Source organism: Micropterus salmoides, unplaced genomic scaffold (genome assembly GCF_014851395.1).
Source record: "Micropterus salmoides isolate LMB-PRFRI ecotype aquatic unplaced genomic scaffold, ASM1485139v1 Ms_hic_scaffold_15, whole genome shotgun sequence".
NCBI lineage: Eukaryota > Metazoa > Chordata > Actinopteri > Centrarchiformes > Centrarchidae > Micropterus > Micropterus salmoides.
Window position 1 is genome coordinate 4,613,139 of NW_024040596.1, and position 27,371 is coordinate 4,640,509.

The 27,371-nt window shown below is 40.3% G+C and overlaps 2 protein-coding genes across 2 annotated transcripts in view; both read right to left on the reverse strand.

Annotated features, from left to right (window-relative positions):
• LOC119903837 (striated muscle preferentially expressed protein kinase-like) overlaps positions 1–19,433 on the reverse strand; it is a 39,016-nt gene extending 19,583 nt beyond the window's left edge. Inside the window, 14 exon segments of the mRNA XM_038720085.1 lie at positions 943–1,062; positions 1,636–1,865; positions 2,001–2,190; positions 2,467–2,625; positions 2,739–2,999; positions 3,244–3,419; positions 4,888–4,976; positions 5,209–5,375; positions 6,021–6,203; positions 6,291–6,434; positions 6,606–8,146; positions 8,268–8,334; positions 9,077–9,157; positions 18,319–19,433. Coding sequence (XP_038576013.1) covers positions 943–1,062; positions 1,636–1,865; positions 2,001–2,190; positions 2,467–2,625; positions 2,739–2,999; positions 3,244–3,419; positions 4,888–4,976; positions 5,209–5,375; positions 6,021–6,203; positions 6,291–6,434; positions 6,606–8,146; positions 8,268–8,334; positions 9,077–9,157; positions 18,319–18,736 — 3,826 coding nt within the window. The 5' untranslated portion in view covers positions 18,737–19,433.
• Positions 19,434–22,975: 3,542 nt separating this feature from the next.
• Positions 22,976–25,626, reverse strand: LOC119904387 (C-X-C chemokine receptor type 2-like). Its single transcript, XM_038721015.1, is given in 3 exon segments — positions 22,976–24,306; positions 24,309–24,785; positions 25,353–25,626. Coding segments are annotated over 2 exon segments (1,062 nt in total). The 5' UTR covers positions 24,778–24,785; positions 25,353–25,626; the 3' UTR covers positions 22,976–23,713.
• Between the last annotated feature and the right edge of the window lie 1,745 nt (positions 25,627–27,371).

Below are 27,371 nucleotides of genomic sequence, written 5' to 3' on the forward strand. Positions count from 1 at the left end.
TGTTTTTTTCTAAATTGCTGGTTTCAGCCTGGTGAATGCCATCTGTTGCCACCATGCCACCTCAACTACCTGCATAATTGACTACTAGAATAATCTACACCCCTAAAATTACCATGTAAGGCTGCCTGTTAGATACATTACACATTTTGCAGTTTTAGTTCTTGTTTTACAGGACCACTTTGTCATTTGGAATATTTTAAACAATTAGAATATATTATCAGTACAGCTGCCAATGATGTACAATCAGAGCCATTTAAATAAAGAGGAATGCTAAAAATGTCTAAGGCAAATCGGTCTATGACTAATATGAGAGGCGGAGAGGGGGACATGACATTCACAGAGATTTTAGATGAGAGAATAATATAACCTGCAGTAGGTGATGTTACACTATCGGGTGCAGCAGAGGATGATACTGAACAGCGACCTGCATAAAGACTCTGAGGCAGCTGTCAGAGCGTGTGCTGTGCTGAAATATGCCAAACAAATGAGTTTCAAAAAATCTCAGTAAATTGGCAAGGCTTGATAATAAAGTGTGCATATATGTTTGAATTCGGAGACTAGTAAGAGATAGATAGATTTTGAAAGTATGCACCCACCCCCTCTCTTCAGGCCTCCCTCCAAAGCCACTACCACAAAATATATTTTCATGTTAGGTGCACAGGCAGGGTGCGCACAGAAAGATGGGTAGGTAGACAGACAGGTAGACCAGGCTTATTCCAATCCTCAGCCACAGATAAGAGATTTTTTTCTCCAGAGCATTTGATTTATTGATTGCTTTCAAGGTAGTAAAAACAATTTCAAAAAATATAACAAAAAAATGATTCTGAAATACAATACCTACCTAGCTTTAAGAACACAGCTGTTGGTACGAGTGGGTTTTGCATGAAGCCCAGTGTGTTATCTTTGTTATCTTTCTGCCAAGAAAAAAGGACTCAAAATCACCTGTGACATAGAGATGAGCATAGCAGGTGGCCTTGCCAACTTTGTTAGAGATGACACTCTTGTAGACACCACCGTGGGCATGGCACACAGAGCGGATGACCAGGCTGTGGACGTCACGAACTACAGGAGAAAGCAGAGATGATAGAATATGAGGTATACTGGTCTGTTAGCATCTCTGTGCTTACTGTATTCAACAGGTCAGATTAAACGCGATCCCGACCTATGAAATGAGACTGTCTTGACCAGAAAAATCTGACCAGAAAATTATAATTCTTAAAATGACCTATGTCCGAAAAGCAACCTCCCGCCAGTGTTGACTGTCCTTTCTGAGAAGCAAGGTGGAAATAGCGTGATATTGTCAGTGCCGCCAATCCTCTTCTGGAGGAGACTGGGTTGGATGGTCACATGTACAACATGTCTGAGTTTGACTAAAGCGACTGTGGTTTACATCCTGTCACCTACCAACAATCAGTATTGTTAGTTTTTACCATGACCTTCCCCTAATCACATCCATTTTAGATGCCTAAACTTAACCAGGCCTTGACCATAAAGGTGGCAGATCTAAAAATATAGTGTTTTAGAGAACAGTGACAAACAATCATACTCATCTTTGTTCATTTTCATTTTGTCAAAAATATAAATTTTACTTTAGCTTAAAATAACTGAACTTTGGGTGAATTTTGAAACACTTACACTGTGTCATCTTTCTGTCCTCTGTGCTCTCAATCTTTTTGCCGTTGTGGAACCAAACGATGGTGGGGTATGGCAAGCCAGCCACTTTACATTTGAGCACAGCCTCCTTTCCCTCAATCACATCCAGGTCATAAAGGGGTTTGATGAAGTCAGGCATAGTGAAGCGCTCCACCTCATTCTCTGGGACCTCTGGTTCCTCTGGGATCGATGGCATCTTCTCCAGTTTAGACCTAAAGGGAAGGGAAGACAGAGAACAGAAGAAAATCTGTTACTTCATAGAAATAAAATGTTATAAGGCATAATCTAGAGAAGGCCATAAAACACCCATGAGCTATGGCCCAAAATCCGATAAATAACAATCTTACATCTGTGCGGAGATGGCTGGCCGCGGCTCTTGTATGTAAAGTTCAGCGGAGGTCTCTGCATCACCGTGACTGTTATGAGCCGTAACAGTGTAAAAACCCTCGTCCTCATTGGTCACGTGAGAAATGATGAGAGAGTGGCGGCCGCCCTCCTGAAGAATACGAATGTCCTCACTTTCTGTGAGCGGATGATCTATAGAAAAAAAAGAGTCTGTCTTTACACTTAAGTTATAAAGTGTGTTATAATCAAAAGGTCAACAGGAAAACTATAAAGTGAGAAATATAAAGAAAAAGGTAAAGAAAACAAAAAAAGAATAGGTAATTTCAAAGGATGTTAATGTTAAAGGTTCTGTGAAACACCTTGGTGCAAGAACATTTTCAAAATCCTAAAAGCAATTCTAACAGGTGATTAAGATAAACAGGTGGTTGTGAATGTAGATTTTAATGACACAAGGAAGTACCATCCTACCAAAGTGACTCCAGATGACCTTAGGAGATGGCGTCCCACTAACTTTGCAATCAAATCGAGCATTACGCCCCTCAATGACTTCTAGAACGTCCAGCTTGCGAGTGAAGAGAGGTTCAATCGAAGGGATGACTTTGAGTTTGCCACATGAAGTCACTTCCTCTGAAAAGTAGACATTTTCCAGTCAGACGTAGCAGACGAGGCGGACAGAACAAGAAATATATTCATTTAAATTTTACATCACACATATTGCGGCATTTATTCTTTAGATATACCTTTAGCTGTGCTAAGCTTGCACATGTATGTCCCGCTGTCATCCTCGTGCACAGAGTTGAGCAGCAGCCGGCATTTTCTTCCATCAAAGTGCATCTTACAGTTGAGCAATGCCGGCTGGATCAGCTTACCATCTGCAAGCCAGTCCACGTCGGTGTCCTTCGGCCCGATGATATGACACTCAAACATAACTGTCTCTCCAGCCTTGGCTGTGATGTCCCTGACCGGGCGTATGACCGCCAGACCTGGCTCAACTGGTGGCGCTGGGTGTAAATAAAGGACAGGAAGAGTGTCGTTAAGTCATATATGAATGTTAGTGTAGTGAACGTTACCAGTTTATGTGCTGTCTAAAAAATAAACTAGTGTCAGGAATTTACCCAGTCAACAGTTAACTCGACAAAGCTAAAAAGAACAGATCCATTACCAACTACAAATAGAGAGGGAAATGTGGATGTGGACATTCCTAAAAGTGACAACAAGCATTAGTAAATTTGAAGAGAAGCATACCTTTTACCTCCAGCTTTCCTTCACACTGCTTTGTCCCATACTCATTAATGATCTTACAGGTGTAAATCCCAGCGTCTGATCTCACTGCTGACTTGATGGTCATTTCAAAAGTGCCATCTTCTGTCTCGCGTACAATGTGACGTGGCCCTGTTTTTACCGTAACTCTGTCCCTCAGCCTACAAAACAGAGAAGAATTAAAGGAAAAATTGTTGCTATGATTTAAAAGCAACCACTCACACCACCACCATTTTTATGTAATTCATGCAGTGAAGGATGACCAAGCACACACTTTCTCAGCTTCTGCACAAGCTCTCTTCTGGCTGATATGAAGGGGGTGTTGGGTGGGATACATTATCCAGGGCTGCCAATATTATGTTTAGCTCTTTCTTTTCTGCTATTGTCTCTTGAGTCATGACTAACTCCAATGACAGAACCTGCCTAAGTGATTCAGCCTATTATTGTCTCCTTTTTTAAGGGATAAAGCTGACATGCCTCTATATTGCATTTATTGTCAACAAATCCCATGAAAAGACCAAAAAGCTACTCCAATACTTTTCAATGTAATGTTAATGTAAAATAGAGAAAGCTAGCCAGACGCAGTGAATGGGTCATGACATCAGAACACTTGAAAGGTGTGAGAAAGTATTTTTTATTCAACGCCAGAGATGGTGCACTATTGAGCATTTACAGCAGAAGGATGGCCTATGTGGGACTGACATAAAATCAAATACAATGCCCATTTTCATTAGCCCAGGGACGACTCTGCAAGCTCATGTTTTATATGCTCCGGCAGATGCGACTTTCTTAAACAAGATTGCTGCAGCTGATTTTGAACCTAATTCCACTATCACATCAGCATTAAATTAACTGTATATTTTCTCTAAAAGAAGACACTTAAAGCAGGATTTGGTAAGTTTTATTTACGAACTATGCTACATCAGATGTTTCATTGCTCTGATTGGTAACTTATGGGTCTATCCAATTGCGTCCATGGTCTGGGCCAATTGATAACGTCCCTTGTAAATTAAAATTAACTAAGAGGTTTGCATTAGTCTGGTGATGACAGGCTAAATGTTCATAGTAATGAAGCCACATGTCGCCAAGTTAACAGTGTGGCTTAGAGGAATAAGATATACCAGGCTTTGGTCTTCTTGCGGGATTAGCTGAGTAAGAAACAAAAATATGAACTTTTGCCAGTCCTATCCTTTGAAGCTGCCGTCCTAGCTGACAGCGATAAAGAGCCACTGGCTAGTAGAACAATATCAGGAAGTATTCTACAAACACTAAAGGACCTGATCAAGCGCAGTCAGATCTGGCTCTCTGTTGGATGAACTCAGCATTGCATGTAAATTCCAGAGCTTATTAGTTCAGCCAGACATTTGTGTTTCTGGGCACTGAACAGCTCTGTGGTAAATGAGGGAAGCATGTTATTCTGTTCATTTCCTCATGAAGACTCTTTCTGCCAGTTCGGAGATTGTTAGGCAGTAAACATTAAGCTTTCACTTCCTTTAACATCATGCTCCAGAACAAAATATGCAGTCAAGCAGGCTTGCTCATGGGTTGTGATACAGAGAAAGTATTTTTCATGTCCCATGCAAGCAATGAGTTTAAGTAATTTGATGTGTTTGAAGTGAGGGAACCTACCAATAGAGCATAGGTTTGGGTTGTCCACTTATTCGGACAGACATTGTGACTTCCTGTCCTTCAATGACAGCTTGATCAGTCGTCGTTACCTGTTTGAAATGTAATGTAGGTTAGAAACACAGCGGTGGAAGTTTTTTTTAGATAGATGTGTTGATGATTATGATAGAATCATGGGCTTTATGTACATAAACGTTTTCCTGCAATATTTTGCAACCAACCAGTCAAAAGTGCAGCTGTGTCGGTGTCAATGCTAAACATACACATCTCATACTCTAAAAGGGAAAGTCAATTAATTATCTAATCAGCTCTGTAAGGTCTCACCAGGAATGCAGGGGGTTTCCTGAATCGAGTATCAATAGTTCGCCTTGGCTCTGGCCCTCCAAAATCCATGCCTTCCTCCAGGGGACTGAGATACTCCTCATCAGATGTAATAGGACTGCTGATATCCATAGGCAAGCCCAGGTTTCCCTTCGGCTCATGTACAGCCTCTGTCAAAGCAACAAGGTTACATTGTGTTTCATATTGTAGTTTCAAATAGTCCTGCTTACAATCAAATCCTATACCAATCCAATGCAAACACAGTTCATTTATTTAAAAAAACCAAAACAAAGCCACCCTTAAAATATAATGAGAATCTCGGATGTCAAATGTGATATCCAAACAATAGTAGATTCACAGTGGGTGGAGCCAGCGAGCCTCAGTAGGCAATTTATAGGTCCAGTTTCTCCTCTGAGTTGCTATGGTAACTATAAGTGAGGTTGTTCAGCTGGAATATATGGCACAGACATTTTGCTCAGAGAGATAATGACAAGGGAACAGGAGAGAAATCAACTGAAACACAATGCCAATGTGGGAAGAGACCGTAAGACGTTTTTATAACATGGAGTGTTTAAGAGCTTTTAAAATGCTAAAATCAAAATTATTGTTAGGTACATTGGCCTTCTAAGTTAAAATTAGCAACTGCTGTTTGTAGACATACAATTAAAACCTGCACTATAGAGTCTCTGTGACTAAACAACCAACACATAATTTATGATTAGGTTTCGAGTTTTAAGAGTTTAAGTAAATGACGACAAAACAGTGCTGTATGTGCTTACTTAAGTTTCAGCTGAAATACCAAATGTCAAACTTACCCGCTTTAACTGTAAGAGTGGCACTGCTGGTCGCTCTGCCCACCTGATTAACAGCAGTTACACAGTATTTTCCGCCATCACTTATTCTAGCTGATTTGATGAGCAGACTGTGGCGTTCACCCTCCACTTTGACTGTGTAATTTGCAATGCTGGCGATGTCAGTGTTGTCTTTCGTCCAGGTAACTTCAGGTCAGGTAAAGACAGAGAAGACAAATAAAGCAAAGCTGCCTTTTAGGGTTTTATTGTTAAAACACAAAGCACTAGTGTTACCTTCAGGAATGGGAGTGCCAGCAATGATACATTTTAGAAGCACATCTGCACCGGCAGATGCTACAGTGTCCTGGATGGGAAACTCAAACACAGGGGCCTCCATTGGGTCCTCTTCAGCAGACACATAAGAATCATCTGAAGAATCTGCAGAGTTTAACAAAAAATAAGCCTGAAGTTATTTTCCCTCGTGATCAAATTAGAGGAAAGCCCCCTCCAGTAAGAAATTAGTAATTGGTTGAATAAACATGAAAGTAAGCAGACTGGAACTGCGCACTACTACAGAAAGCTAAAGGAAAGAAGCGCAACACATCTCACCTAACTCTGGAGACAGGGGTCGAGGGCGACGGTTTTTTCCTTTAGTCTTCTGCTGTCGTGCCTCTTTGGCACTAATCTGCTGAGGCTCACTTGTCTTCACAGGAACATCTTCTTCCATCTTTTCATCTTCAACAACAATTGCGGGGATTCTTATCTTTAAGGCTGGTTTGGAAAGCTCCACTTCCATTTTCTCCTCCGTGGGAGTGACTGGTGACATCCTTGGGGGTTTTGGAGGAGAAAGATCTTGTACAATGACAGATCGTTTTTGTACCAGTGGACTTTCAGGTCTGTTTTCAATTTTTCGTAATACTAGTTCTATAGGTGTCTTTCTCCCCAAAGTCTCGTCCTTTTGTACTGTTTGCACAGGAGATTCTTGGATGTACTGGGATTCTTGCATTCGAGATACCCTTTGTACAAGTGGACTTGGTGGCCTACGTTCAACCTTGCGTAATGTCATCTCAGTAACATTTCGGCTTGGTGACTCTTCCCTTTGTTGATAATATAACGCTGGTGATGATGATCTCTGAATGACTTCTGTAACTGGACTGACTCTGCTTAATTCTCTCACTGATCGTTGTCCTGGTAAGTCAGACAACTGCATGGACTCTGGGGTGCCTGCAACTTCTCCAAATCTACTGACAGTTAAAGTTGTTGAACCAGTGCTTGCTGTGTTTTGGGGGAGGGATTTATGCTGTTCTTGCTGTGTTTGCTGTTGTTGATGCATTGGTTGCTGACTTAGTTCCTTTCCTCTCTGTTCCTTTGCCCACTGGGCACGTTCCCTTTCTTGGAGCTTTTGAAGGACTTGTGGAGGAATAGGTTCTATTTTCCTGAGAGGCTGCCGCTGCTTGCTCTTCAGGGTGAGCTGTTCAGTTGAAAAAGACTTCTTCAGATGAGGCTTACCAACAAGTTTCTTAATGCGCTGGAGTTCTTCAGTGAACTTGTTCTCAATGTCCTGAACTTTTTGGGAGTAGCGAGGTTTCTCCTCCAGTGAAGCAGCTCTCTGTCTAAACATAGATCTCCGTTCAGCAGCATCCTCTTTCAAAGCTTCCCTTAGATCTTCCTTTGAACTTTCTCTAGAGATGCCCAACCGGCTTCCTCCATCATCTGAATCTACAGATCCAGCAAGATTGAACCCAGCCCAAGATCTTCCCGAGATGGAACCTTCTGGAATATCAAGGCTTCGTCTCCGCTCTTCTAAGCCACGGACTTTCTCAAAAACCTTTGAGCTTGCCCTGGTAAGCTTTGGTGATGGTCTAAGAGTAAATTCTTTCCGAGAGTACTCGCTCAGTGGAGTCTGTGGTCGGGAGTCCAAGTTACTGCTTTGGGACACGGATTTTGGCTGTTTAACCTTTTCTTCAAACTCCCCAGGTACTGTGTCTTGGTATTCAGTTGGCACAACAATTTTCTTCCGCAAGCTGAGAGGTGTAGTGGAACCAGAGCGACTTGGCATTGGAGAGGTGGAGGGGCGTTTGACAAGTCTCGGTGATGGAGGTGGGAGGACTTCTGGGGGAGATTCTCTTGAAAAATTCTCTGACTGGCTCCTGAAACAGATGATTTGAAGCAAAATCTGTAGCTTTGTAATTCAGGATCTGCCAAGTATTGTATTTTAATATGGAACTTGAGTCTTTTTTAAAACTGCTAGAACTATTTGCATGTTCTTGCCTGGTTGTGCTGGAGTGATCCTCGTGTCCATGTGTCCTATTGTCATCTTCTGCACATTTGTCCATCACTGCATCTCATGTAAGAGGAGATATGACATATTGTACAGGTAAGCAATCAAGTATTTGCAATGATTATGAAGCAAGGCTAATGAAAAGCTGCATTAATCAATCCTTTTTGTAACCATTAAACCAAATGACGAATTGTAAAGGCTGTGTTTTCAGCTGATTCCACTGCCCAAATAAATAAAAAAAAAATTTAAATAAATTAACAGGATAGTAAGTGATTTTTGTTAAATTCAGCAATTATTCCCTCACAGATTGCTAGCTCTCTGATTTGAGTGTGCTCTGACAAGAAAATCCGTTTTTCCTACAGAAAACTGTTTTTTTAAATGGAAAACTGAAATTGTGGTGTGGACCATGCCACATAACATTGTTCCAGCCAATCAGCAACAGGTGGCGTTTGTGCTCGTGCAGAGGAGTGATGGGGGAAGGTGGTAGTGGGAGAGAGAGTTCTATACACCTGCACATTCAAACGTGCTGGAGAGGAAGAAGGCTGAGAAGCAGCCAAAGAGTAAAAGGTCTGAAGAGTATAAACAGAGAAGAAAGTTATATGACCAAGCAAGAGTTAAGGCGTTTCAACACTGGAGAAACCTCAGAGATTTGAAATTTGGGGGGCGGAGCTTCTGAGGGAGCTTCGTTTGAAAGATATCAGAATTTGTATTAATGCCTATAAATGTTAGCATTTATAGAAATAAGTAAAACAGAAATGAAAGACAATTGTCCAAAGGAATATTTGAAAGCTGGAAACACCTGTATGCACAGCCTGGTCCTCAACATCCCCACCATCTTCTTTGGTCTCAAATTGGTCTTCATCCTCTGTTGTTTCAGAATCTGAAAAAATAAAAATAAAATGAAACAATGGAAAATATATTTTTTTTACTGAATAAAATTTTAACTACAGAACACTACTGGTTCATAAAATAATAACAGTATGAAGAGAATCAGTGACAATATAAAATGATTTACATAATTAACATAACATTACACAACTTATGTTTTGATGTACCAATCCTATTCAGTTGAATTGAACTGCAACTGAAAATTCCCAGTGCATATTGATGTTGAAGGTGACACATTATAATTGGGCAAAAACTTTTTAGGTGTGAAGAAAAAACAGGTACACAACTCTAAAATATATCATTATACATATTTCAAGAAATGCATATCCAAGATTAAATAAACTTCAACTTAAAATTTAGTTTTCTGTTGCATTGTACCTTATCTCTGTTTGATTATGACTGTCTTTTAACTTGAAAAGTTATCACCCTCAGGGACTCATTAGCGCAGCTAAATTAACTGTACTAAATTTGCTGCAGCTGAATTGTTGCTGAGTCTTTATCATTCATAATTATCTCATTAACATCTGCGAGGTAATATTAAGGAAGGGAATATAATGCATAGAAGCAAAATAACAAAATTTTCAGTATTTTTAGTAGAAAATCAACCTTCCATTTTATCCCTTTTAAATCTAAAAATGTGTTCCAGCTGTACCATCTGAAAGATATTTTCCTCAGACTGAGAGAATATTCAGTCATTGGTGGAACTCAAAATAGAAAGCACTTTTGAGTCATTGGCATCCCAGCAGCTCTCATGAGGTGTTTGCAACACAGTAGGTGGAATTACTTATAAAAACAGAGGCTATCTGTTGTTCCCTGGCAGTAAGAGAACACAATAGGATAATGTTGGTCATACTGAACTTGAAAAATACTGAAAACGCTTGCATGAATTCAGTGGTAAACAAAATCCACTAAACGTTATACACTAAATTTGTTTATTTGTTCTTCAATGTCAACCAGTTATTTTTTAATATAAAAATAGCAAAGCTGGACGAATTCTCAACGTGGGTTGTGTGTGTCAAGCTCATGCTGTTACTCAAAGCTATAAAATCCATTCATGCACATTCACATATGACAACACTGCAGATTTCAAAATAACAATCCCATGGACATATACAATGCTGTTTTCCAGAGTAGCACATAATCATCTAATGAAGCAGTTACAAATGCAAAAAAAATGCCACCAAGAGTATGTTGAACACATAGTATATAAGTTTTTTACAAAGTGTTTACAATATGTACAACTGTTTCCCCAAAGCATTTTTTGTCCAAATCTCAAATACTAAAACAGTGTTCACTTACAAAAAACTGCACACATTTACAGTAGTGTAATAATTACTAAATCACAAAGTAAATAAATATCTGTTGAGACAACATATGTTCTTATAGCTAGCCGCGCATCAGGTTCATAATCCAAATAATTGGCATGGAAATTACAAGCTTCTGTATGTCTTTACTCAGCATTGATTATATTGTGTTCATAGCTTAATGGGAAAAAGAAAATGCTTAATGAGGAGAGGCACTATGAAAAAGAGAGAATGTGAAATATAAAGGGGAAAAAAACTTAAGCAATGCAACGGAAAAGGGCCACTACTTTCTGTTGACATATTTATCATTATTATGAAAAATTGTTCAAGGTTTTAGTAAAAAGTAAAACATGTTGCTGCAATCTCCAAGCGGCTAGTCATAACATTTTGAAGGCTACAGTTCAGGGGGTACTTCACATGCTGCAGGAAAGTGCCAGATTTAATAAGAAGGGGTATACACACAGGAGGCTTGAATAAAGGTACACTCGTTTGCTAGTGGTGCGGCTCGAGGTCCACCACTTTGATCCAGACTGAAATACCTCAACAACTCTACTAGATGGATTGCCATGACATTCTGTACAAACATTCATGATCCCAAGAGGATGAAGCCTGCTGACTTTGGTGACACATCGCTCAAGAACGGTGCACAAAATGTCCATGTGTGTGTTGCATTTGTGAATTAGAGAGATTTTTTCAACTCCACTGTAAAGCACACCTTGAGTAGTAAGCAAGTTCTGGAAGGAGAATTTAGACATCACACGGCTTAGTTAGATAGGGTATGATGTCAGACGTATTACTGAACATATCCCACTATAGTCCGAGGAATGTATGGCCCACGAACCTGTCACTGCAACGCTTTAGAAAACCACACAGCTCAAGTTACATCTTCCAAAATGAGATTTACGCTTTATTGAGTACTATCTTAATGAGAGTTATGCTCTCTTTGTTGTTGTGACATTTTTAAGAGGGCAAAAGAAAACAGGTCTTGTCTTTCATCTTTTTGATGCTATTTTCGATTCTGCTAATTTAAGATTAACACTCTAATATTAGGGTTAGAACATGTTTCCAGTTTAGGATATTGTTAATAGTTTCACAATATGTATATCTAATAATAAAGAAGCCCATAAGAAACACCCCACACACACACCCTTATACATGAGCAACATCAGTCTGAAAAACATCACAGTATCAGCATTTAGTTAGTCTTCTGCAGTTCCTTGAAGTTCAAAGCTACGGCGGTGCTTTGAGATTGGTGTTTACTCAAAGTTGCTAGTTTCTATTGGGCAAGGAGATTATATTAAAAAATGACATTGGTCTATTCTTGTTTCCCTCATTGCATCTAACAATTGGTCAATTGTGTGGCCAGTTGTTGAGCAGCAATGTTAATAAAAATGCTTCTGTCAGCATGTCACACGAAATATTTTACAGTCTTCTAGGTTCTACATAGGTTGAATCAGTGTAGGAGGAAAATGAATAGACGTATGACAGACAAAGATAACATGAAATAGCACTTGCCTGATTTGTTCTTTGGTCTGGATTATTTTCATGGCCACTGTTTGTATGTCCTCGACAGGTATTTTTTGTCTTGGCTTACATTCAGCAGTAGGGTATTCCCCGAGACACACTGGGGGTTCCGAGCCATTACTATACGCCAAGATCAGGACATTTTCTATGAAGACATCAGCAAGTAATATCTGACTTGGATGTAAAAGATTCAACTTAATATATACTGTAAGTCTGCTAACATGCAAGTAAAAGCTTCTCAATCAAATGCAAAAGACAAATGGAAAGAAGGCACTTTGGTCCATTATATAACAAGTTGCACCTCAGAGTCCCAGCACTTCTTCTGAGAGAATCCGTTTCTGAAAAGCACAGCGCATAGACCTCCATCCGCAGGTGGAAATGTCTGCTGAATGCTTATCATCCACTCTGAGGGAGCCCCCCTGTCCACACAATAACCAGCGACAGTGTAAGCATCTTCCCCCGCTGTGTTCCACCCCACAGGCAGTGCACACCGATAGGCAGAAAAAACAGTGGGAGTGATCCAGCCCTCTTGAGATCAGTGTTCTACAGCATTGGTTGACATTTTTCATTTTTTCCCCTTCCTCCCCATGTGTCTGTGTCTTATTCTTCAACTGCTGTAATGAGTCCGTGTGGTGTTGTCGGCAGAGAAGGGGAGAATCGCTGCAACAGCTAAAGGGACCTCCTCACTCCTCTGCATTGCTGGAACACTGTTAGCTCTCACAGGAAATGTGTTACTGGCTGCTTTAGACTGACTACACAAAGCAATCCTATTTCCAAAGGAGATGATAGGCTGGATTGCTGTGCTCACAGCAGAGAGTTGCTGCTCCTGTTTGATACATTTGGTGTAACAAGTCTTGAATATTCTGCAACCCTTATCACATGCTACAAGAATTATTTCCCCTGAGGGAAAGGAGAAAGCATTACTGAGCACACATTTCATTCCACCGCCGAGTATTAAAAATACACAGAAATAGCTACGCTCAAAGATGACATTTCAATTCGCATAGCATAACACTGTGCTCAGGACAAAATGACACAGTGAGCATGCTGAGAGTTTGCTCGCACACCTAATTCAATTCACAATGTTAAATAAACCTAAGGCACAAACTTACTTTACAGCATTGTGCAAAAAGGTACATAAATATAATTCATAATAAATATCTAATGGTTGCAGCCACAAATGTGCAGTGTGCAGACAATGTACTTATGACATTTGTAATTGCAAACACCTAACCTACAGGCTTTGTTACACAGTCTGTTGATTATGTAATCTCAGGTCATGGGGGTGCCTTCTTGTTACCTTGGCAGCTGCATGTTATGTGGACCTGTTCCTTTTTTTCATATATGAATTCAACATTAATTTAACAAAGGGAAAATATGTCATGATTCTCAGTCTTGTGACAAAAATAATGCAAAGTTTTAGTGTTAGCTTCAGCATGCTTTAATAATGCTGGAATAATAACCTCTGGCGGAACAATTGTGTTTAAATATATATAATGTGTTATTCATCAAAGTGATATATCTCCAACACTGCTGGTGACAGGGTTAAGCCCTAAAATGACCTATTGACGCTGAAATGCTAAATAATGCACATTTAATGCAGTATTAGCATTTGTGTTTTCAGATAGCCTCATTAATCAACATTTTTATAATAACAACAGATAAAATGACTACATGTAACGTGAAAGGAGTTGCTCGCAGTGATCAACCCACGTGGTTCCTGACGTGTCATAATATCTTGAGAGGGTGGCTGTGTGTTAGTGTTTTTCTACCCCCAAGTGGCCAAAAAAAATTTAAATACATTTTTTTTTTATTACCTTGTTTAATTTTACTTGTATCTGCAAATGTTCAGAAAATTTAATTGACGACGTGTGGAATGACCTCGCTACATTGCCAGAATCCTTATTTTGTGCAAGACAATCAAGTGTTAATTAACATTTACACTCATCTTGGAAATGCACTGGGGCCATTTTGTTGCCAGGTGGTGCATTTTGTTATTCCAGCAGCCCAGCAAATGTAACGCGAAGGGATTCCATATTGAAATATTTCCAACATTTTTTCAAGTTAAGACAGCTAACTTAAGAATCATAAGTTAACCATTCCACCACTTTCACTGTATATTATTGCTTATGTTTCTGTACATCCAGAATCTGGTTATTGGTACATAACTAAGGGTTATGAGAAATAAAAGGTAAGAAATGTTCATTATGCTGTACTGAATACGAAATACCACATTTATATCATAAAAAGTGATATGGGTTTTGCTGCTGTTCACTTTTAGATGTGAGGCAATTAATAGATTGATATTTTCAATGGTGTTTCATTAGCACTAATACTGTATAATAATGTTAATACCCAATTATTATCATAATATTTATCATAATGGCAAAGTACTACTGATCTCTGAGAGGCGACCTGGGACAGATTTCAGTATTTCAACCACATTTACTCGTCACTATGTCCTTCTCTGTTTTTCATCACTCCCATTACATTACATTCTATTGAATATGAGCAAGGAACCTAGAAATCTCTTATACACTCATAAACCCAGTTTAGATTCAGATTTCTTGCCCATTAAACAACATTAATTTGTTTTTCTAGGCTACCATTAAACCTACTCATCAAAGCAACATGGCGATGCAGGGGATTTCCACAGTGTAACTGCAGCTCCACCTGTTCATTCACATTCATGACCCAGGAGGAAGACAACATGGTGAGGAAACATCCTGGAAGGGGGCCATGGGCACACTCAGTTGTGAGATCTGTGGTTTCCAGTATTAGATCTCTCCAAACAGTGTGATTACTCTGCAAGCTTTAAACAGGCTTTTAAATAAAATCTCTATCGAACAGTTACTGAGCTGTTATTGGTCAGAGAATCGCCCAACTCTGCAATCCTCATCAGCTCTATGCAACGTTTTAGTGTCTTTTAGCTCATCGTTTTGGTTGTACGTCCTGCAGCTTACTATTTGGTTCAGCCTCACCGCTCTCTTCCACCTCCAGAAAGTAGAAACACGACTGTACATGAAAATTAATGTTGGATGTGGAAATAGGAAACTGTTTGCTCATGCCTTGGCCAGATCAATGAACTAGTTAATGCAGTTTCAAAGCACCACTAATCAATATTTTTATACGAGCTAATGTATTTGCCATAACATCATACAGTGATAATATTCCAACTTTCTGTTTGCAACTTGTTTTGCTGCCCCCAGGCGGCCAAAAATATATGTATATATATATATTTGACTCTGAATTAAAGTATTTCATCTATCAATTTATTTTTTATATTCATCCTTTAATCAATATTAGACTGACTGCACATTTAAATGCAGGAGGATACAGACATTATGACATGACATTATACATAACGGTATGGATCATGAAAGTTGCACGACATCACAACATATGGCAGACATCTTTATGCTCCTGCGTATTTAGTAGCTGTTGTGGATTTAAAATTGGCCCTTCCCCTGATTAGCAGAGGGGGAAAAAAGTCATACTGGGCCGGGCTAAACTTAGCAGTGATGTCTTCCTGCGTAACAGGAGAGATGTTAGCCTGCTAACATCACAAAAATCTTCGGCCTGGCACATTCCTCTGTATAAATAACTAGGCAGAGTTGGTGGACGAGGGGGGGCGGTACAGAGAGACATTTTCAAAGAGGGAGAGAGAGAGAAAGGGTTCAGGCAGTTTCATTGAGTGATGGGACAGCTGTAGACTGCGAACATGGAAAAGCAGTATAGAGAGCTGAATCAAACTGAAGGTTAAAATGGAGAAACTTCTGAACCAGGATCTTGGTTTCTGATATCCACTGTTTGTGATATACAGTTGCATAAAATCACACAGTGCATCCAGTCTAAGATCATTTTGAGTGTACCACAACAAAACAGAGGACCCAGGAGCACAGAAGCGTATGGAGCCCTGCTTATATAATCCTCACTGTTTATGCTCACAATGCTCTTGTCCAGCTGAAAGTCTCTAAACTGACGGACTGGTCTTACTTGAAACAGAACTAGGTGACGGTTGTGTTGCTTTTACATAAAACCGCATTTTGTTTTTGTAATTCCATCTCCATCTTACTTCTCTTTTGTACTGCATTTCAAAATATTGTGGCTCCCCTGGTGTGATGCATGCAATACATTATTGAGGTTGACACAGCGGTGGAACTGTGAAGACTGAACACAACATTTCATTCTGCCGAAAATATGTGAAGTGGAGTTCAAGGATCAAACAAAGTTTCATCAGTCAAGCCCAAAATCTATGCTGATCAATTCACGACTGAATCTGGTATAATTATTAGATTTATAGTATCGGTTTCTTATCTTCATTTTCTAATTTGCAATATTTTTGATCAGGTGCTTTCATAACAAAGTCAGTCCTACTGATTTATATTAAGTTGAAAATAACAGATTATTGGAAGAAAAGTGTTTAAAACAAACAAACTGAAATGGAAACTTGAGTGTGTTTATCAGCATCTTTTTTGTAAACTAGGCGGGAAGAGGGGGTGGGGGGTTGTTATTAAATTTCAAGCATTCAGACTTGATAGTGCATCTTTTATGTGGACTCCATCCAAGCATCCAATATTTATATAGTAAAGCAAATGTACTGTGGTTTCTTGCTGCCCACACTAAATTGAATCCTTGTCATGGTGTTGTCCAGTCTGCAGACATCACCACTCTTTTAGTACCCACTTTTTGTCCTATAAGCTTGCACAAAGCATCTTGCTGCTTGAAGCCAGCAGGGATCGTTATGTAAGCACCCAGTCCTTTATGCTACAGCGTCAGAGAATGCCATCATTTGCCAAAACGTTACTTATGTTAAACTGATTGAACTGTATCCAGCAGTGATGAGTCTTGACATCTTTGCGCAGACGAATGCATGCCACATAAACGATGCTCTCTCAGCAGGAAGCGGCAGCTCCGAATTGAAGAGTGAGTTTCCACTACACACCGAGCACTGCGGAACAGTGACAAAGCATTTGGGGCTGATATATGACGGGCACATTTGTGGAGATAGTAATGTCATTTTTCAAAGTGGTCAAAGCAGTCAGGTGAGCTGAATTTAGATCAGTGCTGGAGATCACAAGATGCATAAAAAGAGGTTTTGTTGAGCAAAATGCAAGTTTTTTTTTAACGGAGAAGAGCTGCATTGGCCTTCAGAGCTTCCTTGGCTAGACATTGAGGAATCTGACTGTAATACGCTCTCGAAAGCTCGCTTTTGGCCAAATCTGTCCAAAGCAAGTGCTGATTCATTTCCAGTGTCCCTGCATGCACGGTGGAAATCTAATCAACGTTCTTTTCATATGCTAATCTCAAACAGAGATACCCACAATAACACATAAAAACAACACAAGACCTCCGCTGCGCCCCCTATAAAAGATAAACTTCTATCTCTTCCGAAATGTAGTTACAACAACCATCTTTCTATCCTCTCTGCACAATAGGATGACAAACTGAAAACCAAATGTGTGTGTGACAACACAATTTGAACTAATGCACTGTAATAAAAATAATTTGATCAGTACCTGGTCCATCACACTTTACTATATGACACAAGCTATTTGAAACAGTTCTAGTACACACTCGTGTCTTTGTGTACCAGTACCAGTGTATTCCTATGCTTGTTGCTTTTGTGCGCCTGTCCAGATGCTTTGGGTAAAAACTAAACCCAGCATTAGCAACAACTTATCTCGTCTTATATCGTCTTCATGTGCTTTGGGAAATAATCAATTGCGTGCTACATTTTCCAGTACGTCCAATTGTTCTTATTGTAAAGAATTATATTTATACTTAATAATGTTTGGCATTGAATATATTTATAGAGAAATATTGACTGCCCAGTAACCATTTAGCCCCACAACCACCTAAATGAACAGTGAACTATGACAAGGATGGTATTTACATCCAAACACTATCTACAGTAGATATAGCAGCTTGTGTTCTGGTTGAGATATTAGTCAGCATTATCACTTAATGTTCCAGCAAATGTAGCACACCCATGTTTTCTAGTTAGTTCTTGCTACTCAGGGGGCTGGGCCTTTGGGGTGACTGTTGCATCCTGTGTAATTTTGGTTAATTTCGCATTCCTACATTCAGCTTGAGGTTATTATAATAAAGGGGTTCCTAGCATGAACTGTAGGTTTTGTACTCCAGCTCCATTTTACTTCAGGTTTCTGATACTTGAGTTTTAATGTTAAACTATAGCAGTTCCTCAAACTGTTTGATTCAGACACCACATGGACTGTTCAATCTAAAAACAACTAAACCTTCTCTACAAGAAGACCGATCTAGATCCAGAGTGTGAAGTTTTAAATGTATTCATTAGCACTACCTTCACCCAGATCCAACACAGCGAGGACAGCGCTGCTCCGTGCCTCTCCCAGGTGATTGTTGGCGATGCAGGTGTACAGGCCAGCATCACTGGGTTTGCAATCCCTAATCCAGAGTCCTCCGTACTCCTGGTTCTCCATGTTGAGGAGGTCATCATTGTGGTACCAGTACAGGGAGGGCTGGGGGTCCCCGGCCACAGTCACCTTGAGACGGATGTCGCAGCCTGTCCCCACAGCGGCGTTCCTCATTTTGCGTATAAAAACAGGTGGCGTTGCCGTGGGATGACCAGGTCCTCGAGGTTCCGGGACAACATGCTCTGGGCTCACTTTGGATCGTTTTGGGGGGATGATGGGGCTCGGGGGTGCCACTGCTTCATCTGCCCCTTTTTTCAGGGTCATTTGCACCTCAGCTTTTCTCATGGTTGAACTGATTTGCTAGATCCTACAATGGATTCTGTGTACGTGGATTGTACAACTGGGCCCTCTCTCAGTATTCTAAACAGAAATTAGAGTCCATGAGCACGCTTTACACATAAATTAAGTTAACACAGTTCTCACATTTTGTTTTCTAAATTTAGGATAGTCTTTAACTTGCTCTTACTTGAAAAGACAAATTGAAATTTTAAGAAACATATCTGCCGTGGATAAATTCTCCTCAAATCACTGTTCTCTGACTTCAGTTGTCGTCCGAAGAAGAAAAAGAAATTGTTGATTACCAGGTAATTAAGCAGATAGAGATAGCTACCGTTCTCCTGCGCAGAGGTATTTTTAGGGCAGGACCCACTGGATCATGTTGCATTAACAGCTCCCCTGACTTGTCTTGGAAGTGACGGCTCCGCTTTTCCCCCTCCTTTTCCTGATGTTCCTGACTTTTCAGCCTGTTGTAATTATTTCCCAGCAACTTCTCCGCAGAACAAGGTGTGTGAGTCTTCAGCGAGTCTCCTCTTTATTCCCAGCGGCCTTGAGATGTGCTCTTGCTTGGCTTCTGTTTGAATGCAAGCATGCAAAGTCCCGTCCAGCAAGTTGCACAGTGCACCCCCCCCTCCTTGTCCCATGAGCTAAACCACCCCACTCATGATCTCCCCCTAGCTCTGCCAGTCAGTCCGAAGGGGGAAATGACAGTCACTGCCCAGCAAGCCTTACAATGACAGCTGTGAGCCGTCTGCCCACTCATTGCTAGGTTCCCGCCCCCTTGTCATTTTTAGCCAACCTGAGGTCAGTAGAACATGTGAGATGGTGCAACACTTGGCACAGAGGAGGGGCCGGTCTGTATGGGACAGATATTTAATTTGTAGGTCAAATGTAGAGGCTGACGTAGGTGGTCAAATATCATGAGAAAGAAAATATTTATCACTATTAACATTGTGAGCTGGCAGCTTTGGCCCTAAAAGAGATATTTCAACTACCTTCTACATTTACTGACAACACTGAGCATCCAGGAAGTATATTAGAATATAGATGGAGGTAAAAAAATAAAACAAAAACACGTGAAACTGTTAAAAAAGTAGGTTAACATTAGTCCTTTGAGAAACTGGTTCTTCAGCACATAAAGAACAACATCCCACCCAGCCTGGACCCTCACCAGTTCGCTTTCAGAACCAACAGATCCACAGAGGATGCCATCTCCACTGCCCTCCACTCAGCTAAAAACAACAACTACATCAAAATGTTGTTTGTGGATTTCAGCTCAGCATTCAACACAATCTCCCCATGAAACTGATCAGCAACTCAGCTCTCTGGGTTTGAATTCAAATCTCTGCAAACAGACCCCAGTCAGTTCTGATTGGTGGACACACCTCCTCCACTCTAGTGCTCAACACCGGAGCCCCCCAGGGCCGTGTGCTGTTCACACTGTGCACCCACGACTGCATCTCTCGACATGGAGAGAAGTCTGTTGTGAAGTTTGCGGACGACACCACCATCATCGGCCGGATTTCAAACAAAAATTCTTCATCTTCAGAGACTTCATATCAGGAGGAAATTGATAATGTTGCAGAGCGCCGCTCAGAGAACAACCTACGGCTCAACATGAGCAAAACCAAGGAGCTGATCTCGTCGCCAAGTTCTTGTCAGCAATAGAAAGCATCCTGACTGGAAACATCACACACTGGCATGGGATGTGCACGGCCCAGGACTGGAGGGCTCATTGGTACCCATCTCCCGAGCATCAGTGATATCAGTGAGGTGACTACGCAGAGCCCAAAGGATACTAAAGGACAGAACCCACCCAGCCTCAGCCTGTTCACCCTGCTGCATTCTGGGAAGAGATATAGAAGTTTCTGGTGCCGCACCACCAGACTGCAGAGCAGCTTTTTCCCCCAAGCTATCAGCCTTTCAACTCTAATTCATCCTCAGCACTGCTCCATTGATTATAGTTTATTTCTGTTACCATTTTTCATAATTGATCTGTATTAATGTATATTATCTTCTATGTAGCAGAAGGGAGTTACAAAAATTTCACTCCATAACTTGTTATATTGTGACAATAAACCTACCTACCAACTGCCAGTGTCTTCTTAAATGGAAACATTTCAAGTTGAACTGTACCCGTCCAGGGTGTACCCCACCTCTCGCCCATTGTCAGCTAGGATCGGCTCCAGCTCCCCGCGACCCTGTAAAGGACACACAGTTATAAATAATGGACGGATGCTGCAAGTGTGAATCTTGTGTGCATTGTTAAACAAGGATTAGGGGCCAAGCCAAGTCCATTATACAAGTAGCTCAATGTGTAAAACACAAGCAGTACTCATTATGCAGATGATGTTTCTGGATTAAGACTACTGCTGCATTAATGTGCATGTTGCATTTTACTGCTGCAGGTGTTTATGGTTGGGATAATTTTACTACTTAGTCTACTGTTGCGTAGTTTCATCTATAGCAATGCATCATATTCTTTGAGATCATCATATGTTTCCGTCCTGTGAGAACCATGTATCTTTCAAAAGTCCACATTGAAAAACCTGTTTTCAATGTGAGGATGCATTTTCCAGCTGATTCAACAGGGTTTTTAAAGTAGTTTGTTTAGCTTAAGAAGCAGGAGAATTTTATGAACCCATAGAGGAACACTTCAGCCTATCAAAAACATTTATATTTAAATTGACCAAATTTGGAGACACAAGGTTTTTACTGGACAAGAAGTCTATAGCAAATTGTAATCTGATAATCAAGTAACTAAAACTGTCAGACAAATTGGAGTAAAAAGTACAATATTTGCCTCTAAAATGTAGTAGAGTAGAAGTATAAAGTTTTATAAAATTTGTACTTGCTGGAGTCCAGGACTTTGTAAATGAACATCGGTTACATTAAAGTCCTTGCCAAACGAGTTCACACACTGCTGATTAAGCATTCACTGCCTGGTAAATCTCTCTGTACTCGCAGTATACCAGAGTTTTTAAATCCGGTGTCTGTGGCGACATTCCCGCTCTGGCGAACTGGTGTTGACGGGTTTTGATACAAAGGGGGAGACAAAAGTGTTATACATGAGTCAATGGGTCAATGAGTCAATCATTTCACATTTGCAGAAGCACAACCCATGGTCATCTAAACAGCGACAACAACCGTTCATCTGTCCCTGCCAATATATCTTTTCTTTAGGATCTTTGAACTTATTGAAGGTTAATCTTTTGGATGCCTCGGCGCGTCAGGCATCCAAAAGATTAACCTTCAATAAGTTCATCATTTAAGTCGGTATGATCATCTTGGCTTGAGATAACCGCAGACTACTTGCACATGACTCGGACGACAGGTCTTGACCGCACAATTGTGTTCGTACGTTGGAGAAAATTCAAAATACTACAAAAATTGGTGAATGCAGCAATTTCTCCAGAATCACTCACATGAGCCACTTGAGAACAAACCTGTTCGTACGGGTGGTTCTTGCACGAGGCCCGATGTACATGTAGGTGCCTTGATTAAGAGGCCTGAGACAAGCAAGTCCAACATGCGAGACCTGAATCACGCAATTTCATTTAGTAAAACAGGACTCACCTAGTAAGAAAAGCAGGAAATGTGAAATTTACTATTTATCCAAGAGACACAGCCTCTCTGCTTATGTCTAATGCATTGTTTTCTGGAAAGACACAATACTGCTTGTATGGAAATACATTTTTCTAGTTTATTGGAAAATGTAAATACACTGTCGATAATACTTCAAAATCGTTTAGTGTTATTTCATTTTGGAAGCTATTTACAAAAAGCTCCATGCTGGACAGTGAAGAGCACCAAGATTTGATCTTTATTCCATTGTATCCACAGTGTTGTAATGCAACATCCAAGAATTGAATCAACCTGACTTATGTTAGCTCTGGTTTGGTTGTGTGGCATGTATTAAACCTGAATCAACTGGGTAGAGACCAACATAATGTAGTAAAAAGCTAAATATATTTCTTCTGCTATTTTTAATAAGCAGTGGTTCCTGTCAGCTGCACTTTCCAGGGATAATTTTGTAGTGAAACCGTATTATTCCCCATCTGATCCAGTGATTACTGTCGCGTTGCTGCTGCAGTCATCATAACTTCTCCATGCTGTGGCTGTAAACCACCCAAAAAACATTACTTGCTGGATTAGTTAGAGGGAAGTTTTATCTTCTATCAGCTGTTTATGTTTTGGTAACATATCAGGTGACTCAGTGGAGTTACATTAATCAGAGAAACAGAGCAGTGTACGTGTTTATAGAACACTTTATTGATGATTGCAACTATACAGACACTGCATATAGTTTGGCATGTGAATGAAAACATGCAGTTTTCAGCTAAATATACATAAACCTCAAACAGGTTACAAAAGAAATGTAAATACATTAAAATAAAAACATGGATGGAGATATATAGTACTGTACAAGATAGTTTCATGTTTCTGCTGCAGTCCGTGCAATAAAATTGAGCTGGAAGTAAAACCCTCTTTCAAAGGACAGTCACATTAGTTTGGAAATTTAAATCATAGAAAATCAGTTTAATTATCCACATTTAAATGCTATACTTGATGACATCGGTTCAACATCTAACACTGAATTTTCGTAACTCAAGATCCTGCATCTCTAGGTGTCCATCAGCGGATGTTTTGTCTTGGTGTTGTGACATGGTATTGCTGTGTTGAAATATTGTCACACTTGAAAAACATGTTTTCCACTGTTTCCTCAGAATGAGACGTGACTGAGGAGGGCGAGGGGATTTAAATGGGTAACCACAAAAATATGATGTTGACATGTGCAGCCTAACTTGCTGGAGTGAAACCAAAACCAAGTTAAACAAGATTTTTTAAAAGTAAAAAAATAAAATATAACAAAGCTTGAAAACACATTTACAAATTTGGAGAAATGTTGAAGGCAGCTTGAGTCCAGCACATCAGCACTGATGTATTAACTCATGCAGAGAGTCCAGAAGCGTCTCTTTGGTGTTCTCACATGAACGTGGATGTGATTTCTGATGACACTGAAGACCTGCTGCTTCTTGCTATTGATGTTCTCTTCAAGATGCCCATCTTCTTCAGGATCTGAAACAGCCTCCTCCTGAACTTCTCTCCCACAAAAGCATACAGGACTGGGTTGACACAACTGTGAAGCAGGCCCAGACTCTGGGTGGTGAACATGGCCTGATCCACTGCCATCCTTGCTGGGCACTGGTACGGCACTATGTCCAACCTGAAAAATGTGTCTGCCATCACCGCAATGTGGTACGGTGTCCAACAAAGCAGGAAGGCAACAACCACGAACACTATCACTCTCATGGCTCGTTGCCGCTGAAACCCCCCACGGATGTTAAGGAGGCGGCGGATGGTTACTCCATAACAGGGCAGCATGATGGCCAAGGGGATAAGAAAACCCAAAGTGTGGCGGAGAATTCTGGTGCCCAGCCTCCAATTGTTAGCTGTTTTGGGATCATATGCATCTGTACACACAGTCTGACTGGAGGAATGAGAAGGTCTAGCAGAAGTGAACAGCCCTGGCAGAGATAGAAGCGCTCCTACAGCCCAGACAGCAGCACAACTCCCAAGCTGGCTAGCTGCCGGTTAGCCCTGCGAGTCTCCATAGCTCGCACGATCACCATGTAACGGTCCATGCTGATGCAAGTCAGGAAGAGAATGCTCGAGTAGAAGCTCAGCTCTTGGAGGACGGTCATGATTTTGCACATGGCGTCTCCAAACACCCAACCCTGCGTAACAGAGGTGGCCCAGAATGGGAGAGTGATGGCCAGGATGAGGTCGGCCACTGCCAGGTGGAGGAGATAGAGGTCAGAGGGAGACAGCGACTGCTTGGAAAGGGAAATCACCACCGCCACGACCAGATTTCCAGGAATGGCCAGCAGAAAGATGAGGATGTAAAACGCACTGACAGCAAAGGTCACCGCATCTGGGATGGAGAAGTGGCATGGCTGCGTATCGGGGTTTAGGGTGAACCCTGAGTCGTTATAAGTAAAGTTGAGTTCATCATATGCAAGTCCAAAGTCCATGGTAAAAGGAGACATAGTTGGATCTGAGGATAGCAATCAAAAACATAACATTTCAGTCATAAACCTGTTAACAGAAGTCTAATGGAAATGCAACTTGTACTTTTTAACAGACGCACAGCAGGCTGCACACGCAAAGGCTGTCACAGCACATCTGTACATCTACAGTAAAGCACAAACTAACGTGCCATTTAAACAGGTTGTTGGGACAGTGTTAACATAATAAATAGCATGAAACAATTAAACATTTTTACTTTTTTCAAAGAAACAGGAATTAAAAGATTTAACTCGAAAGTCGATTATTTTTATTATATCAGTATATAACATTTTTATGGCACTGGGATATTTTTAAAACACTTTTGGTTTATACATATATAATGCAGCATTAAGGTTAAAAGGAAAAATGAGGAAGCCTACATTTATTTACATTTTTTACACAATTCCATATTCAATTGTAAATGTCCACTTTCCCAAATTTCATTGAGGTATTAATGGCTATAAACTGTTTACTGCAAGTACACGGCTTAATTCAATATCAACCATTATAAGTAAGTTGTTTTAAAAGTTGTTATTTTAAGGATTAAAATACTCACCATTCAGTCTTCTTTGTAGGAGGCAATGAGCGTGTGACAAGGGAGACGAGGAACAAACAAAGAGTGTATTTCTCTACACTCCTCCCATCTCAATAACCATGGGTCCTGTCTACCTCATCTACAGATTTTGATTTGCTCAAGAAAGAACAGGAAGATGTGATTTTCAAATTCACCAAAGCAAATGTATCACATATTTAAAATACAATATGTTAAAGCTCCCCTATGTTTTATTTCTGTACATGTGATAAACCTGATCCACTAATTTTTACTGTTTAATTATTAGTCACACATTATACACATATATGCAGCTTGTATAGGGCTGCAACTAATAGGCAAGCATACAATTAGTTTTCCAATCCCACATTTATTTATGTAATAACTTCTAAATTAAAGCTGTTTTTTAAAAAACTTTTTATCTTTATTTTTTTCTAATATTTTTGTAACTCCCAGCAATTATTTTCTCTTTATGTTAGGAGGTTGTTGATAAATCGGTAGTGACCAGAATCATGTTATTGTTTGGTTATTCCTAAACCAACATGCTTCCCCTAAACCCCATGTCAGATTTTCTGAATCATCTGTCATGAGACATGCTGTCACACCGTACGCAAAATGAAGAGAAACCATTAGTTCACGTAATGTTATGAATTTAAAACAGACACCGGATGAATAATCACTTTATTCTGGTTTCATATCCTGTTTATTTGTTGCCCTTGTTTATATAGTAAGTGTGTGGCGGAGGTCGTCGGTCTAATCCCACCACTGATGTACCCTTCAGCCAAACTACTCCAGTGGAGCTGCTCAAACTGTGGCTGTAAAGGGCAGCTTCCAGGTGTGTCTGTCATCGGGGAGTTCCTGCTAAAAAGAAGCTTTCTCTCAGAGAAACTTCCCCGAATGAATAAATGTTTTCATAAAAACATGAAGAAATGGAAAAGTACACATAATACTTCCATACATTTTGGAAAGGTAGAACCCGCAACAGCTGATGAAGGCAACAGGCTGAAACCTCTATGGCGGGGGGGGGCTCTATCAACAGGGAAAATTATAAATTTACAACGCACCACGCCACATGTGACTACGTTTCAGATTGACCACTGCTGTTGAAAGGAAGTTCCTAGCTCATGACAGGCCTCTGTGTTGACACATGAGCGCCTAGCATCACATTTCCTGCCACACTTCTCATGTGTTTCAACTTCCACTGTCACACTGCAATTTTGGGTGTTACATAAGCATCTTCTGAACGTACAGGTACGAGTCCTGTGGGGGTTGTGAAAAACATCAATAGGGATACGAAACCAGTAGGACTGGGTTTGTGTGAAATTTAGATAAAACTTTTTCGGTAGTCTTATATTTCATCTAGCTCTGGCACACAAAACACAATGACAGAAGTATTTGTTAGCGTTCGATCCTACTGGGCCACTTTTGTCTCTTACTTGAAAAATGTTTCCTTTAAATGCTCAAAGAAGCGAGAGTTGAAATTTAGACGAAACATTTGTAAACTTGTTTCATTTGAATAGAACAGCATTTCCACATTTGGACAGCACTGAACCAGAAGTACAAGGGCAACAAAAGTGAAAACATCACCTACAGGTCATAATGATAAGGTGCTTGGTGCAACAAAGGATATGAAGAAACACAGTTTTGTTGTATGCAATGCATTGCATCAAAATGAAATTCCTAGTGAAAAGGCTTTTTGTTCATAAAAATGTATATACACATCTTCATTGCACTTTGACAAAAGATTGTTTTTTGTTCCTTTTCTTACTGCTCAATTTTGTGATTTTACCACAGCTGGTTTAGAAAAACAAGACATCAACTGCTTTGATATCTTTTCTCCTGGAAAAAACAAATGTATTTTTTTCTCTAAGCACTAGATGGTACTGTAAACCTAAAACATCACAAAATTTCATGGGAAGCTTCTCTTTAATTTGTTGGTGATGGCATGGTGCTCTAAAGGTGGCAGTGTCATTTTAAAGCAGGGCATTTCTTTGAGAGCTTATAGAGCCCTTCATGTTGATACTT